An 18,407-nucleotide genomic window follows, 5' to 3' on the forward strand; every position below is an offset into this window, starting at 1 on the left:
GTTCAGAATTGCAAATTTAGAAGAGCCTCATATTTTAGAAAAAGAAACCATTTTGTATAGTGCTTTTCAAATGCAAACTAGAAAATGCTTTCCAACATAAAGAATTGCAAGCCTGGATTTTAACGGGTTCCACGATGTGCCTCAGAAGGGATTTCAGGGTTTAAATCGTTACAGTTTGTACAAAAGATCTTGTCCAATGAAACAGAAACCTGATAGATACCCAATGAACACAAATAGTACCAGTACCATAAAGAAATGTGTGTTTATCAGATGGCAAATATACAGTGTTTTCTTTCAAAAAAAGAGAAGACTAGAGAATAGAAGGCTAGAAAACATTTTTATTTGTACTAGGAATTTTATGCAGAACAAAGGGTTAAAGATGTAAACCAACTGAAATTGCTGACAACACAAATTCTTAAAAGGTACTTCATTCCTTGGAGCTGTCTCTCTGTCCTTTTCTAGAACCTGAGAGTAGTCAGCAATTTTGGGGGTTGGGCAACTCATCTTAGATGCCTCAGCATTTGAATATGAAGCTTTAACTCTGTCCTGCAGAATCTGTTACAGTGGGGCTGAGGGGAAAGCTGTCTTAGTTACCTATTTCCAGCTGCTTGGACAGAGAGGTATCTGACCTCATACCTTTCACTGGCTTGAGAGAATGTTACTCATTTGGTGAATCAGAGCAGTGTGGAAACAGGACAGCAAACAAAAACAGTCTTACATCATGATGAAGGTATGCAAGTCTAAGGGAGGTCATTCCTTACCTGACAATTCAGCATGGATAGTGGTTTCTGTGCTGTGGCCAATGAAAAACTTTTTGGTCTAGTCATTCCATTTTCTTCAGTGTTTTCAATTCATGTGGTCATTCAGTTGTCTAATTCTAATTGCTTCTATCTTCTGTGTGTTCTGTTCTTCTGCCATTCTTCTGACAGCTTGATTTTTCCAGCAATTTCCTTAGAGAGAGAAAAGCAGAGAATGAAACAATAAACTTCCACTTACTGGTCCTGTCCAACTTACCTTACTAAATTCTCTTTCAGGGCAATTACATTCAGTCCTTCCTTCCCCACTAGCTTCACCCTTCTGTGACAGTCCAGAACAAGTTAGCCAGTGTGGCTCACTCTTCCTAGATTTGTCTTTAGGCATTGCTTTCGAGTTTTATGATGTCATTTCGGGACTCTACCCATTACAGACAGTAAGTTTTCATATTAAAGTTGTATTGTCAGTGTCCACAAATTCTGGTTTCTTCTTGGTGAAGCCACTTCAGCCTGTAGGAGAAGGTCATTCTATCAGTAAGGCATCTACCATCTATCTCTAAATGGTTTTAACAGTGTTTAAAATACATTTTAACAACCTCATAAAAAACACTGTAAAAGTACCATTGATCACAGTGAAAGATACAGATGCATTTTAATGACTCAGCAGGGTCTACTTGGACATGAAAGCCCAATCTAATATTGCAGAGACAGGATTCCCCAGTGAAAAAAAAGAAATCGCTAAGTGAGCCAAATGGTAAAGTTCAAAATAACAGAAAGGTTCAAAACAATCCCTGTTGTACTTTGGTGCTCTCATTCTCTACATTGAGATTACAGTGGTAACAGACACTTGGTGATTAAATGACATGATTTTAACAAGGGTTTTTCATTTGTCTGAAAGAAGGGGCAGACTACGACTTACCTATATATTTTCCTCACTCTCTGTATCAGCATGTTCTGCATAGGGAGGTGAGGAGGATGAAGAAATCAGGCTGCTTTCTTTTCTCATCTCATGGCATAGTTATCCCAGCACATTATAGAGTCCCTACCAGACCCAGAACAGTCTTATTCCTCTGTCTGGGTAGCAGAGGGAAGACTAGCGGTATGTCTTTTTCCTGGTGAGCAAAACAATTTTGTGTCCCCTTGCACTGGGAGAATTGTTGCATCCCACTGTTTTTCTGCCTACTTTCCAAGTGCTCAAATTGGCAGGTAGCAAGATAGAACTGACATATACCTACCAAGCACTGTGCAGTGATGCTCTTAATTCTGTCCCCAAAGTGGAAGGTCACTGTTCTCCAATTTTTATTTTGATTCTTCTCTTTTCATGTCTGGCATCTTCTGTCAGGAAGTCCCTGAAAAAAAAACAAGTATGTTGGTGGAGTCCTGCAAGAATGGTTAGCTGCTTTCCAGAAACTGTTTCATGACTCACCAGCATGTCAGTTACCCAAGATGTAGTGTCAGAACTTAATTTCCTGCCTGTAGGTTTATAAGGTCCTTCTTACATGCTAGATTGTAGCAGATAGCAGGATATAGAAAGTCCTGCACTGAAAATAATTGGGACCACTTTTACCAAGAACTTCTAAACTCCAGCTGTATCTTTTAGATGCTCTTTTTGGATGAGAAAGTAAGAGTCTTGTCTAGGCTTGTTTGTTTGTAGGATACAGCAAACATACTTGCTCAAATTGCTGCACCATGTTTCCAATTACAGTAAGAAATAAGATTACCATAGCAAAACATACCATCTCTCTTGGAGGAAAGTGTTTTGTGTGTGTGTGTTGTGTTTTTTTTTTTCTGTACTTTCTCCTTATGGCCTAGTAATTCCAGCCTTTCCTTAAAGTGGAAATACGTGCTCATCTTACCAACAACAATAATGTGGGTTTCCATTCCGTTTGAACTATTTGTATATACTTTATGCTCTTGAGGCAGTGATAGAATATACACTGTTACATGTTACACATTTACTTATTAAGCACTAATTTGTCACAGTTTTCTTGTCTTTTGCCTACGCTGCATTTACATCTCAACTCTGTCTTTACTTAGGTTCGCTGGGGTGATAAAGGATCCACTGAAGAAGGGGCTAGATTAGAAAAGGCAAAAAATGCTGTGGTGAAACTCCCAGAAGAACCAGAAGAACCTTTTCATCCTAAGCCACCTAAACCGAAGCCTACCTCACCAGTCATTCAGGAGAAGTGGTATACACCAATTAAGGTAATCCTTTTCATCTTCAGTACAATACGGTTTTGTACTAACGCTGGATTTTGTGTGCCTTACGAGTCTTACGCATGCTGAACTGTACATTTTTTCCAAGTATTCCTGACCAAATATAATGTACTGTTCTCTATATGAACACCTACTCAGGATGAATAGCAGGAGCAGTTTTTATCCCTCCATCAGTGTTTCATCAGTAATTACCACATTCTGTTATGCTTCCACACAAAGGGACATACCATATAGTAAGATTATTAAAATACATGGGAGCTTTACTGGCATGTAATCTATCTCCGTGTATACCTAATCAAGGCTGCACAGTCCATAGCTGATGACTAAGTTTGCAATGTTTGCAAATTTACTATTATATAATTATTTATATTCATTATATAAAATATTTATTGTATAAAATATTATATGAATAGCATTTATTATATTTAGTTTGCCCATTACTAATCAAGAGAAGCAAAAAATTATATAAAACAATACAATGCAAAAAGTTTTGACTGAAATAAATGGTATAAAATACAGACATTTTCCTCTGTAGATTGCATGAGTCACCTGCAAACCTGTAATAAGCTCTTCTTAAAAACTGAAGATGGCTCCATAACTACCTTTCTTGAAATACGTTAGAACAGAGAATACGAAGGTTTAGCTGTGGTATGAATAAAGCTAATCCATCTTCCTAACTCCTAGTAAGTATTTTCTGAATTGCAGAAAGGCCTGAACACGTTCTCTGCACACACACACAAACTCTGCAGCCCATCCGTGCGAGTGGGATGCTTCCTGACAAGCATCAGAGCTGCTCTGCATGTTCTGCACAGTCTGAGCACTCACAGTGAACCTGCTGCATTCAGTACATGTTGGACTTGCAACACAGCACAGATCAGCCATATGCCTAGCAGGTCCAAGGCTTCCCTGAAAACCATGAACTTCCTGTATACATGCTGTAACAACAAATAGATTTATGTGGGAGAAATCCTAGATGGACATGTGGCAGATCAGCCTGAAGTACTGACAAATAAACAGGTTACTTCTAGATCACTCAGAAATAAATTTGAGGCAGGTCCATGGTTTCTCTGCTCTCAGCAGAGGTATAAGTACTTTATTTGTACTCACTGATGGGAAAGATCAGCACCACAGCTATCTGGAGTGAGAGGCAGCCTAAGCCTGGCTCTGAGGAATGGATGTTTAGTTCTGCTGGTGAATTTCTTCTTGGACAGAACTTCAGCATGTGTGGTGTGCTTTCAGTTGACTGATTTTATCATAAAGTCCTGTTGCTCTGTTGCCACAGGGTCGACTTGATGCACTGTGGGCGCTGTTACGAAGACAGTACGACAGAGTCTCTTTGATGCGACCACAACAAGGAGACGAGGTTTGTGCTATGCAAGGGTATTGCAGGGTGGGCAAAAAAGGGGTATGTTACAGCCAGGGTTTCGTGGCTGCTGAACACTGGTAATTCTGTGCAGTCAAAAGAATGACACAACAGGAAAAATAATGCACTGGGAAAAAACATGCATTGAAGAATGTATCAGACCAGGCAAGAAATGTTATGGAAACATGGATGTCCTGCAAGTATAATTAGGAATTCTGTATTTTATGCGTGTTCAGCTGGAAAACAAAAACATAACACAGACTTCGTGTGGTCTAACCTCTCTCTAACAGGTGCATAATACTTTCTAATATTTAGCTCCTTGGAAGAACAGAGTTTGGCAGTCAGAATACTAAAACCACATCATATTTAGTGACCCCCAATAAATTCTGTGCACATAGATTCATGATGCTTTGCACTTGCATGCCAGAAGCAACATTCACAGGCAAAACTTGTTTCTCAGACAATTCTTTCTGTCCGTACACTCATGACTCATGAAAAAGTGGCCCCCACTACAAAGACTGCTAAGACTACAAAGTAAAGGAAATAGCTATTATTTGGACTTTTTACAGTAAATCTAGACTGTATTTTTTTTCTGATTATTGCTCCTTAAGAAAAGCATTACTTTAAATCTTGGCATTTACCTCGGGAACTGATTTATGATGAAGGTATTTCAAATCTTCTGGAACCATTCACCACTCCTGTGTGTGACACATCTGAAGGGATTTAGGGGCAAAGACACTTCCTCTAAGTGAGATGGCAACTTTTTCTCAACAAAACGGCCCCAAAAACAGATGGGTATGACAGATAAGATTTTCAAGTACTACAAAGCAGCAGTGTAAGAATCTCTATTTTTGCAGCAAACGTCATAAAAATGACATAAGAATTAGAGAAGATCAAGTGAGTGAGTTACCTTTGAAAGCATGAGAGGTAGTCACTATTTAAGCTATCTTCGTGATGATAGGGATGAATTTTGGTACTGTTCTAAAGTAAGAAAAGGTGAGACGTATGTACATGTAATGGAAGAAGCAGAATGACAAAATGCAGGGCTGGAAACAGAAAGCATAGTCTTTGCATAGCTGTCAAATATTAGTATTATCATTCTAGTTGTTTGCGTATTATTTACTGTTTGCATGTATGTTACACACAAGAATTAACAATAGCAATTAATTCTTCATGGAAAATACACAGTGCTTTACAGTACTTTAAAAAGTCAACTCAATGTAAATATAAACATTGATTCCTGAACTTCCCAGGTACTTGAACAGGCTAAAAACTGTCTGTCAGGCTCTATTTTGAGGATTTCTGGCCATAAAGACAGGTAGGTGCTGAAAAATGTGCCTGCCAGGGAAAGCACTTTGGCACCAGTGAGAAATCAAGCATTCATCTTCTCTGGACTTGACTGGAAGACACTGAGCAACATCTTGGTTTAGAAAAACCAAGAGGAACCTCACTAATCTTCAGTGTCCTTACTGAAAAAGGGAATAGAATTTCTGTTAATGAATAAAGGCTAGAATAATGATTCAGGCGTACCACAAGTGTGACCTGTGGTACTGTAGGAATGCATTCCGCGTCTGACTCAGTATTTTCTATTTTGGGAGAAAAAAATACATCTTGTTTATAATTTGCTAGGTACAGGTCCCATGCCATACCCCTGGTGGGTTTGTCAGTAAACAGATGAGCAGTCACGCATGTGCACTGCAAGATACATGCATGCACATACTTAATTCAGAAGCATTATTATGGGAAACAGCAGCCACGTAGATGTTTTGTTTTGTTTTGTTTCTTTTACTGCTTAGGAATTTAGTAGTTCCCATTTGTAGAAGAATTCACTGCTGAATTCAAGTCCTTGATCAAGTAATTGAAATTTAGGCATGAAGTATCAAAGCGGAGAGAGCTTTTTCTTCCTTCTCTATCCCCTCTGCCACCTCTTCCATGATGCCAGATAATGCCGAGGGTGGCCCAGTTTGAGGGCTGCACGCAGCTGATTCGGGAAGCTTTGATTGTGGCTGGAAGTCCTTGGAGTCATAAATTTTTCAGCCAGCAATCCGTGAGGTTAGGGAAGCTTGTACAGGTGTGAGCTAGCAGGTTGTTGCCGACATCTGTTTTGAGTAGAGGCGCAGGTCCTCAGCAGCCTGCAGCGAGGCTGCTGGATTGTCAGCAGATGTAGTTAAGAGTGGCAGAACAGTTTTGGTCTCACATTTGCCGCCTGGGGGCTGAAACAGTAAAGGTAGATTGGGGGTGGACACAGCTGCACTCCCAAACATGCCTCGGGCACAAATAAAGAGATCTAATATAGTTTGACTCTGTTGTGGTGGGGAGATGAGGACAGAGAGCCACTTCAGAGACAACTTAACGCTGCAACATCTGCCGCCAAGTTTCCAGGGAGTGACAGGGGACAGCAGGTACAGATCGAAGTCCCCACATAAACAGCCCCCATTAAGCCATGAACTCTTTTGAAGGGCTCCCATCAAACATAGCAGAGTCCGTGGCAGGAGACTGTTTTGTTTTCAAAGCAGTGTTTTGTTTTCTGCACTAACAAGATAATTTATAAATGATTCATTACCCTGTGTTCCTACTCTTATTTATACTTTTTTTTTTTTTTTTAAGAGGTAAAGAAGAATGAGCCACAGTAGTTTTAGGGAAGTTTGATAATGATAAACCAGTTAACTGTCCAAAGGTTTTAGCTGAGGATATGGCAACCTTCAGCCCACAGTGTTATATTCAGATGGGAAAGAGATGAAGGCGCGTGCTGTTACTGGAGCATTGCGCGGGAGTGTCTGCCATCGTTTCCATACTGAAACACCTCTTTCACAGAGTTTGTTTCTGCAGGAGAAAGAAACTTGGCACAGGTTTGCAATGTGACTGTTAGGGGCCTGTTCTTTTACATACATTCTTCTGTTTATTTTCCGAGTTGTAGTTTAGCACCTAAAGGTTATCACTAGTGTTTCTCAAATGCTTAGTAGGACCTTGTTGCTTTGCACAACATGATAGTGGCTGAGATTCTGATTCTGTGTACATGTGCAGACAAACTGCTTTTAAGACCACAAACAGTCTGTGCCACTCTCATTTAAGATATTTCACAATCAGGATGTGAACATATGTGTCAGGTAACAGGAAAAAAAATCTACAGCTAATTGCACAAAAATTTCTACAGTAGCACTATAGAATACTTTCAGCTTTTTCAATGTTACAAAGCAGCCAAATATATATATATAATTTTTAAACCTGTTAGTGTGTACATGCTTTAAAGATGAATTTATAATAATGGCTGTAGAATTCATACAAACATCTATTTAAAGTGATGTTACTTTGTCAGCATCTCTACATGATGCAAGAGAAATTATATTCCATGTTGTAATTCTGTTAGCACCACAAACGTGCAGTTCAAAGGACTGTGACAGTATCATATTCTCTGAGGTGAGGCCCATGTTCCTGTTCCCTTTGTGTTTGTTCAGTAGTTCCTATGCTGGGCACAGGCAGAAAATATCAAATCATTAGTTCAGTCTGTCAATTATAGAGCAGAAAAGGAATTGTTAGGAAGCTGAGGCTGTAAGTGCCTTACACTGTCTAAACATGCTATTTTGAATCAAAAGACTAACTGCAGCACCTAGAAGAACCGAAACTTTCAGTTCCACACCATGCTTTAACAGGGTCTGAAGGACAGTTCATCATCTACCACTGCAATAGCACTGCCAGCATGAGTAGTAACTTTGTGTTTCATAACTCACTCAGCAATGTTGGCTTCCTGTACAGTAATGAAACGGGAACAATACTGGTGATATCAGGATTTTTTGGTTTATTCCATTATTTTCTAAAAACTGAACTTTTTGGCCTTTTTCCAACCAAGGAGGACCCACTAGAAAATGAGGCAATTTCTTTTTTTTATCTGTGAATGGTAGAAATGTGTAGAGAAATAAAAAATCATGGTTAGAGGAAGACTACTGTAGTTACTTATAGGTAGCACAGTTTTGGATTTAGAATGTTTTTCAAACTGCAACTAGCTGCAACTTGCATTACAACATAATATTGTTCACTTGAGTTCCTTGTTCAATGATAATACACCATAGCATATTTCAGCATAATGTAGAAGGGATTATGCTGAAGAAGATGTTGCCTGACAATTTTAAAAAGAAACACAAGTATCATTCATAAAGCTAAGGTTATGTTTATCTGTGATCTTTTGAATTGCTGCTATTTTAGAAGATGCAAAACTGTTAAGAAAGTGAGATTAGAAGAGAGTTAAAGTGCAACTCTTTTTCTTAAATCTCTTCTGCCAAAATATTCCTTCTATCATTCCTTCAATCATTGAGAAGGGTCTCAGGTGCTCCTCCACCCTAGCTGGAGTGGCTGATGTTAGGTAGTATCTTAATAGATTTCTTAGCTGTCCATCACCAAAAGCAGTAGTAGTCATCTTTATGAAAAAATGATGATGTCCTGCCATTGTGAGAAGCAAGGATATTTTCCCACATACGTAGGCAGTCACTTTTGGCACTCCCTGACTTTGTGCAGATCAGAGCTGTTGCTTTTTTTAAAATCAAGCCTTCAGAATTCAGCAGTGTGAGTATGAACACTTCTATGAATGAAATAATACATAGAAATAAATCTACTTGTCAGCCTTCAGGCCCTGACATTTTTACCAATTTGACTGGTACTCCTACAGAGTGAAATGGACAAAGCAGCTCTAGCAGCCCTTGTGCAAGCCTGTCTCTGGAGGTGGCACCATTAGGCTACACGGGTCGGGGATGGTCCTGGTGGAAGTACTGTCATGAGAAAATGTGGGATGCGCCTTTCGTGTAGCCACGACATTTTAGTAGAGCATTTTAAAAAGCTGAGCTGCTACCATAGTTTGCAGCCAGAGGAATCCTTGCTGGCTATATTAGTTTACAAACAGATATCTGTAAGCTAAGTGTTTTAGGCCTTCTAAAATACCAGGCATCACTGTAACTTGAGCTGTGCTGGCAGCCTATAATGCCTATTAAGAAATGAGAAGTCAGTCTTTTCTGGATGGACTATGAATTTGTTACAGCTGCCACACACTGTCTCCCCCAGCCTGAAGAGCATTACAGTTCCTCCTTCCGCCCCTCACCCCCTCCATACTGTATTGAGAAGAAAACATTTCATTTGGCAGTTCAGTTTTTGTCACTGTTTCACTGAGCATAATTTAAAAGGAAAAATAATCGTATCCTTACTTCCTCAACGCATCTTTATATAGGGTGGATTGCAGTAAAAAGTTACGTTTAATCACTACCTGGCTTCCAGCAAAGAGAGTGCTGCATATATCTAACCAAACCCAGATATAAACTCCCAGCTTGGGCACAGCCCTTACAGAGAGGGAAGGCCAATGGAGTTTATGTTAATGTTGAGAGTCTCATTAGCCCAGCTTACAGGAAGACTGACTACCTTCAAGAAGCAGCAAGAGGAAAGCTGACAGGTTAATTCAGTCGCTACTCTCCAAGAGCGACGTGACAGCTTTAACTGTCTTGTGCGTCCAGATTTATGAACTAGTCCTATGCTCTTAACCAGATTAGTTCCTTTTCCATTAACTGCTGAAAGTAGGGCAGCTGTCCGAGCGGCTGGTTGTAAATTCGATAATGTCTGCTCTGTTAATCTGTAGGCTTTTCAGATGGAGAAGGCAGCAGATAACAGGATTAAAGTTTCACGACCCAGGGTTTTCACAGCCCGATATGCGGGCGTAGGGGGATAGAGAATGACTTCTGTCATTAATCTTAATTGATTGCCAAGAGGTTTTAATCTGGGTTATTAATTAGGAAGATCCTTAACATACTGTCTACACATCAACATCAGATGCTCTTTTGAGACTTTTGGGACATATGGCCTATCTTATATTTACATTCACACAATTTGCACATACATATATTTCTGTATGAAGTGCACATATATATGTATATATGCATACAAATAGCTGTAGAAACATTTGCATGCAGAGAGGCATTGCACGCTCTTTGGCAATATTTGATGAAAATGAAAAAACACAGTGCACATAGGTTACATTTCCACATAGTAAACATGTATACCTCTGTGTTCATATGTTTATGTATCTGTTTCCATTATACATGCCACTTATCTCAATTCTTTCTTAAATGGAAATATCTGATTTTGCAGATTTACATAACGTTCACGTTTAACAGAAGTGTAGCACATGTCCGTATGTGCCTCTGGCCATTAAGACACCTACAGATCTTGTACAGAAACATTATCATTTTTATCTTTCGCAGTTCCCTGGAGTTAATATTCAGGCCCTCATTTTTCCCTTGTTTTATTTTTAAACAAGTTGCTGTTGGACAGCCAGAATGGGTAGAGGTATAACTCCCCATAGCTGCAGCTACGTAGCTACGCGATAAATCCCAGTAATGCAGCTTTGATGTTTACCAAAGTGCAGTATGCAGGAGGAAATATTGAATTATGGATTGAGCATATAAACTAGGCAAGATAAAATGCTATGACAGAGTCCTGGCATTTGAATTTTGTGTAGATTCAAACTGCACTATAAATTATCCTTTTACAGATAATTATTTACATGATTAATCACACATACAGAAGGAGAGCCAGGGGCTGAAGAGGCCTCAAGTTTTAAGTCTCTGTGAGCGACAGTGGAGAGGACTCCTGCTTCCTGCTCAGCGTACTAGGCCATGCTGTCCTGCTTTACAAAGCAAAATGCAAATATTATAAGAAGCCAACCATTTAGTTACTCATGAGCTGAAAAGTCTGCCCTTAAAAGTGTTCACAAGTAAAAATGGTTTGTGATCCTTCAGACGAGAGAGAAGTGTGTAACTGCTGCTTTTGGGAAGGGTTAAAAATGGCCAAGTATCAGGGGGACTTGCTAACAAGCTAGACAAAGGATTTCGAAGTTTTTCCCAGGAAAGGAGATTAGTTACTGTCTCACCTAAATGTAGACTCAATGGAGAAGCACATGAAAGAAACTGAAAGTTCTGTCATGCCTGTATTGCGTGTTGTGTTACCTCTTTAAACTGTTACCCACAACTTTCACTCATTTCCCATTGTAAATTGCATCCAGTCTTCCTGTAACAGAGAGTAACTTGCAGTGCCACAAAGGGGCATCACATGAATGCCCTCACCTCCCAAAGATTTGTTGTCTTTGATTTTGCTCTCTGCTTCAACTTGGATTTCATCAGAAGTAACTTTCCAGCATATTCTGGCTCTTAGAAAGAAATAGATCTTGACTCATTGCTAGGTTGTTTTCCTAACAAAGTCCCACTTGTGGAAGATTTCTGGCTTTTATCCTCTATCTTATTCTTCCAAGATTTACTCCTCTTGAGCAACACCTGTAACTTCATTTGGACTACTGAGTTACGTGGATATTAGTAAAGTCCTGCTTTGAATCAGTCATTCAGCAGTCAGCTGAGTCAATCTGCAATTTTTCACTTAGCACTGGAGGTACTTCTGCTGAGAAGGAACAGCATAGTAACAGCAGACTTCCCAAGAACGCATCTTACTGATCTGGCAGATAATCCATTTTTGTGGTGTCTCAGGAGCTTTGTTGTCGAGTTGGGAACGCCCCCTTGTTGGCACATTAAAGAAGAGGTCAGAACTTGATTTCAAACAATGGCATCATTTCTTCCACCTCATCACAAATTTGAAATCCAAGGATGAAACGACTTTAATGACCATGTTTCCTTGGCATAGCTCTGTGTCTGCCGTTTCCTATGAATCACAGATAAGGAGGAGGAACTGAAGTAATTTGAAACCACATTGTAGACAATAAAAACACCAGGCGTGGAAGAAAAGTCTTCCAATTGGCTCACGCAGAATCTGCAAAGAATCTCCCGTAGCTGTGCGTCCTTTACTCCTTTGCTTTTTGACAACATCTAAATGAAAAGATTTTATTTGGAGCAAAAATAATGCATTAGTCATTTTAGCTCCCACGCTCAAAGTGATTATTAGGAATGGTAATGTTCAGTGGAGATGGGATTCTCCATAGCTGTAGAAATGAAAGGGCCCAGAACTCTTCATCAGTGATTTGGCATGTTTAACAAGAATCAGACTGGGATTCCATTGCTGTTTGGAGAAGATCACTACAAACAGTTTATATCAACAAAGATAACTGACGATGGAAATCAACTGCCCAGGAGCTAGCTGGGGTCTGGGATAGGGAACTTGATAACAGAATGAGGCGGGAGGCTCAGAACACTTAATGGAAAAAGAAATAGGATAAATTTCCTTTGACTTCACTGGGCTCTAATTCCCTAAGCAACAGGAAAGGCTTATAAAAACATCTTGAAAAGAGTATTTTTAGAAAGGAGGGTTCCTGCATCATGTTGAAGGTGTCAGTGTCACCTGCAGGTAGTTGTGGCAACCTACAATTCGAAGTGGGTTACTTGAGGAGTTTATTATGAACCTGTGCTCAATTACAGCTAAGTGAGATCCAAGTATGAGCAAGTACCCCACCCAGATGCTGTCACTGCACCAATACAACAGTCTTCTAAAGCCTGAAAACAGCTGCACACAATAATTTCATGCAAGCAAATCTTCTCATTAGCTTTAATACAACATTATCAGAAAGAAGGCAGGGTGATGGAGCTGCTCTGTTTTTGTGACACTGGTTGCATAAAACAGTTGGGAAGGACTACTGCTGAACGTGACAATTATTTGTGAGAGGTGGACAGTTTGAAGCAAGAAGAAAAAATATTAACATTTAAATTTACTGCTTCTGATCTTTTTAGTCTATTCCCATAATTTAAAATTATTTTTGTTTTGAAATCTATTTTTGTGTGTCTGCAAGTCCATAATGAACTATAGATCCATTAAGAACTAACAAAAATCCTAAACGCTTGAATTATGAACATCTTAAAATAACTAAGCTGTAATATTTTCTTGGTAACTCAACTTTAATATTTATATGGAGTGCCCTAAAGTAACATACACCTATGATCCTCATCTGTATGTTTTGTCTCAAGAGGAAATTTCTACCTACTAAGAGAAGTGAGTGTGCCATACATTGCCAAAGCCCGTTATACATAAAAGTTCAGGCTAACATCTATCCATAAATTAGAATGCCTTGATACATTGGAGTTTTGTCTCCCAACAGTGTGACATAATGGCATGCCCTCGGCCTTAACATTTAATTTTAATATTGAATGTGCCGCTTTTTGATGGCTTGTGTCATAGCCTTCATGTAATTTAAACACAGTCTTAAAAAAATTAATTCAATTACAAGCAATGGAGTTATTAATGCTGCTTCATGTCACTAAATATATAGGGATACATATGATTCTGTTCCTTTCAAGTCACTCTGAAATGAATTTTGCAACTTCTGATAACTGTGGTGGACAAATGCTAAATGAAAATCAATCACTTCAATTTAAATGGACTAAGCTCACTGTCTTTCTTAAACAGCCTCTGTCGGACAGCTAACCAGATGATAAGTAACAGTTTCACTGACCTATATAGCCTTTGAATGTTTAACATAACCCTCTAAGGACAGCACTTCAATTACCACTGCATTGCTTGTACTCTAGGGCTCAGGATTGCTCATTCATATATAAAGATTACTTTATTTCTGTTGCACTTTTCTATCCGTAGTTTTCTTCCACAATGTTGCTCCATTTTTATTACCGTGTCTAGCAATCCAAACCCTGCAACTAAATTGAATTTGATCAAATTAAAGAGGATCAGATTTTCCTGGAATTTGTTATCACTTTTTTTCCACTGGAAACAACAGAACTCCCTTGATGGTCTGAAATATAAATTCTCATGTAGGATGCAAAACATCACTGTGTGATGAGAGAGGGTAAATGCAGATGGAAAGTACATGTTAGCTAGTAGAACATTTTATCTTTCTGTGCCAAAGTAGATGGGTAATATTTTATGTTATATTACAGTAACAACATAAAACCTGCTAAAATTTGAAGTGGTTGTAAAATGATGGACAGGGACAGGTATCTTTGGGTTGCTGAAAATGATCCCACCTCTCCCCCCCTCCTCCAAAAAAAAAAAAAAAGTATATTATTTAGGGCTTAAAATTTTCAGAAAAGCCTAAGGGCTCTTAAAATTTCACCCAGTTCCAGGGAAGGACTTCCCTAGCAAAGCCCAAACCATCCCATCAAAACAAACTGTCACAGGTCCCTAAATCATACAAATCCTGTGTATTGCCGCTAGAAAATGACTGCTTACCACTGGAAACAAGTATTGCATTTTAGACCACATCCTTATGTCTGTCCTGCTTCCTTCCCTCTTCCAGTGCTGCCTTTTTGCCCTATTCCTGGCTCAATTCTCTCTCTGTGTGGACTGCTGCATTTGCCCTCGCTACTGCAGAGCTCTGCTCACTATCTTGAAACTAGAGTGCCTATCACAGCTGAACCACAACTAGTTGCAGGTCATTTATTTAATTTCATTAATAAAATAAAGGTGTCCACAGACAAAGGCTTCTGCCCTCTAATAGCCACTTCGAGTCTCAGGCAGCTGACGGGAATGACCTTTTATTTCTGCAGTCATTTTCATAATGATATTCAGGGTCAGGCCCAACAACCAATCTGCCATGCATTAGTAGACATCAGTTCCCTTTGGTAATACGAGATAGATGTACCCCAAGCAGATGGTCAGAGATCATAGGTGGCTAATGAACTTGATGGGGCATTTTATAAAGATTATGATGGCAACTAAATATGTTTTTCCCCTCTGATAACAGCATTTATAACAAAAAGAAAAGGTGTGTAAAGGACCAGGAGGATACAATGGATTGTGTTTTTGCTGGACCTAGAAATCTCTGAATTCTGGATGTAATTTCTCAAATCTGCTCTAGAAGTGCAGTGGCACAAACTGCCTTGTGGTTGGCAGAGTAAAAGAAACTGCTAGTTTACCTTGGTGCTAATTGAAGGGAAGGTGGCACAATGTTACCCCCATCCTGGTATTTGTTAGTGACTCTCCCGCTTTGAATAACTTCCACATGTCAGATATTTTAAAGCTAGTTATCATACTCCCCACTCCAGTGAAGACAAAATCCAAGAAAAAACAAATTTCATGAAGTTCAGCCTTGCAAATGCATATCAAAGACATGTGCACATGGGGTGCCATGGGATTGTACCCCTTTAATCACAGAGTATAGCAGAGTCATACTTGTTTTCCTTGAAAGCCCTTCCTGCTCCTAGCGTTTGCATTTTTGGGGTGTGGGCATGTTCAGACCTACCAAACCGAAATCCAATTTATCATTCCTCTTTTTTCCTCCAAACTAACTGTATGCCTTCATGTCTCTGTGGAACTGACCCGAAGAGTATCAAGGCCAATTGCATCTGCCTAGCACTTCTCCTAGTCAGGGCCAAATCAATCAACAGCACAAAGCCATCAAGCTTGGAAGAGCACTTCATACCATTTCATGCGCTTAATTCTTGTCAAGTATAACATATTTTTACTGAGTAAAAGCCAGTTTCTCTCTGCTAGATAAATAGTACAACTGTGTCTCAAATTGCAAGTGAAATTTTACTTTTGACTTTAAGGATTTGAGGTCTGTGTCACAAGTATTTGAGAAACCCCTTCATCTCCTGCCATATTACTCTAGGTCAGCTCATTCAACCTGTCCAAACCCCACCTGCGTGGAGAGATGCTAGCTGGAGATTAACAGTCACAGCCAATCCCTAGCTGTGGCATTTGCCTCCTACCTTTGATTCCTAAAATATACATCCAGTGGTTTTCAGTATGGATTTTGGAGTTTTCTCTAAGGCTTATCTGAGGGGTAGTAAACGCAACTGGTCTTTAGCTGAAATGATTGCTCATTACACCTGATTCCTTAGGAGGTTGTGTGTTAAAACTCGAGTTAAAAATCAAGCTAATTGTGTCTGCTATTGACTTAGACCTGTAAATGACTATGCTGAGCTTATACGCAGCCATATGGAGGGTTTGGTAACAACTTAGGGATGTGGTACTGAAAAATACCTTTGGTTTAGGCTTTCCAGAATTTAGTTTAAATGTATTTCCAATAGTTTAAAAAAGATAAACAGAAAGAAATATTCCAATTTCTTTATATTTGAGTTTCCTATCTCGAATGTAATTATAGCCCTTTTCTTAAAAGGGTCAGCCACATGCTCAGTTGTTTGCCTGGGGAAAAAAAAATGGCTAAGAAGTCATGAGAAAATTAGTATATGATATCGCTATGCTGGGGAAGATGTTATTGTCCAGCATGTTTTACAGCCACATGTTTTCATCAAGGTAAAAATGCAACAGAAATTTTCCCCCAGTTTGTATCTCTGGTCTAGTCACAGTTGAGCATTTCTTACTGGGTTTTGAAGAAGTGCTTGGATGAGCAAGAGGTGCCTCCCTTGAGTGAGGATTGCAGGACCAGCCTCGGTAAACCCCTTGCCATTACCGGTGATACCACTAAGATGGTTATCACAAGCAGAGTAGCTGTGAGTTCTTTGCTCTAAAGTATTACAATACTTTGGGTTTTTAAAAATAGTCTACCTATTTAAGTGGAACATCATTCCTGAACCTTGTAAGAAGAAACACTACAAAGGAGGTTACTATAAAAGAGAATCGTGATGGTGTGACCTGTCTCAGCAGACTATGACAGCAGCACTGATCAAATTCTAAGCAAGACCCATGTTTTTTATTGAACCTGCTGTCACTTCATGCTGCAGTCTCTCACAACACCTCTGCTGTTGCAAGAAAGACCACCATGCATGGGCCTCAGCAGTGAGTACAACGGTTCTCCCTGGGTTCTCCCTGGGAAAATCTCCCAGCTGGGCCATATCCTCATTTTTACTGAGAGCACAAGAATAATTCACGGCAGCTAAATATCTGCCCAATCTCCTCTTCTTTCCTTCAGAATGGTTGAGGCTTGCAGAGACTGAAGCAAAAATGTTTGCCGTCTGACAACTCTTTTAGTCTGCCTTTTTAGTCTACTGTCTCCACCAAGATCACAACACAGACATAAATGCTGCTAATTGGAGTGAGGGTATGAAATACACTTGAGCAAAAAGCAGGAGGAAGATGTAAGAGGAACAGAAAGCATGTCTTTGGACTGGCTAATTTTTGATTTCCACTCAGCACTTCCCAGCATCTGCACCACTGCCACACACTGAAGTTGCGGGTTTGCTAAATGCAGCGTGTCGTCCCTGAGCAATGCAGCAGGGCTTCCCCCCAGTGACAGTGCTGGTAATTAAGACACAAGAGATACAGCAGCATGTTTCTAAGGGTTACAGGGTCCGAAGAGGACAACGCAATAAAGAATGAGGCTAGTGATGCTATGTGACGTTTTTGTAGAGGTGATGTGAACACCAACTAACGAAGGCAAAACCACTTATGGGATGAGGAGAAAAGAGAGGCCTCCAGTGAGCCCTGTGAACTACAGCTAGGAACAGAGGAGTAGAACTGATGTGGGTAGGCGACTTCATATTCCGTTTTTAGAAGATGAAAATGGGAGAGTTAAGCCCTCAAAGCAGACAATTACCTTTGGTGCAAGATAAAAGCAACATAAACAGGTTTGTTCCCGTAGCTCTGTTGAGTACACGTAAACGTAACTCTGTGTAACATCTCACTGGTATTACTCTCCACTAACAGGGATCTTACTGTGATACTGGGGTCAACTAATCACTAGAAAAGAGAAAAACTATCGTATCATTTTTAAATGCTAGGGTTTCTCCACTGTGACCACACCGCCACAATGCCACATTGGTACATTTTGTGGAAAGGTCTAATAACTAAACACACTCTTACTTGTCATAGAGGTTACGGGACAGGGATTTTACCCTGTGTACAGCACAAAAATCAGCTGAAGTCAGATCATATGCCAGGCTAAACTGAGCTATACAGAGTGATATATATATATTGAGACGCATGCTGCCTAGTGTTAGAATATGGCAGCATGCAGAGCTTTATGCTTCAGGTGGCTCTGAACAATGACTATTTGCTTTACCTACTGTATGAGGCCTAAGCCACGCACCTTCAAGCCTCCTTGGAGACAAGGTGGTGGCATCACCGGTCAGCCTACTTGGGAGAGGGACAGCTGTTAGAGCCCACTGCAGCCCCTGTCAGTGTTAATGACCCGCAGTTGACACCCCATCCCCGCCACCCTTGTTCAGGGTACAAGTATTGCATTGGAATAA

At 39.9% G+C, this 18,407-nt stretch overlaps 1 protein-coding gene and 1 long non-coding RNA gene across 4 annotated transcripts in view; one reads left to right on the top strand and one right to left on the bottom strand.

The window, feature by feature from the left end:
• Positions 1 to 2,092, bottom strand: part of LOC116488716 — a 32,764-nt gene extending 30,672 nt beyond the window's left edge. The window contains exons 1-2 of one of the 2 annotated variants that reach the window (XR_004253217.1): positions 1,988 to 2,092; positions 762 to 950 (exon numbers count right to left, since the gene is read on the bottom strand). This is a non-coding gene — a long non-coding RNA (uncharacterized LOC116488716). Of the gene's footprint in view, positions 1 to 761; positions 951 to 1,043; positions 1,108 to 1,987 lie in introns of those variants that run through there. The other variant, XR_004253216.1, reaches the window with a different exon arrangement.
• ANTXR2 (ANTXR cell adhesion molecule 2) overlaps positions 1 to 18,407 on the top strand; it is a 111,116-nt gene that overhangs the window by 61,872 nt on the left and 30,837 nt on the right. For both annotated transcript variants that reach the window (XM_032186531.1, XM_032186532.1), the window contains exons 15-16: positions 2,790 to 2,957; positions 4,252 to 4,332. In XM_032186531.1, the coding sequence (XP_032042422.1) occupies positions 2,790 to 2,957; positions 4,252 to 4,332 (249 nt within the window). The remainder of the gene's footprint in view (positions 1 to 2,789; positions 2,958 to 4,251; positions 4,333 to 18,407) is intronic.

This window comes from Aythya fuligula, chromosome 4, assembly GCF_009819795.1.
Source record: "Aythya fuligula isolate bAytFul2 chromosome 4, bAytFul2.pri, whole genome shotgun sequence".
Taxonomy (NCBI): domain Eukaryota; kingdom Metazoa; phylum Chordata; class Aves; order Anseriformes; family Anatidae; genus Aythya; species Aythya fuligula.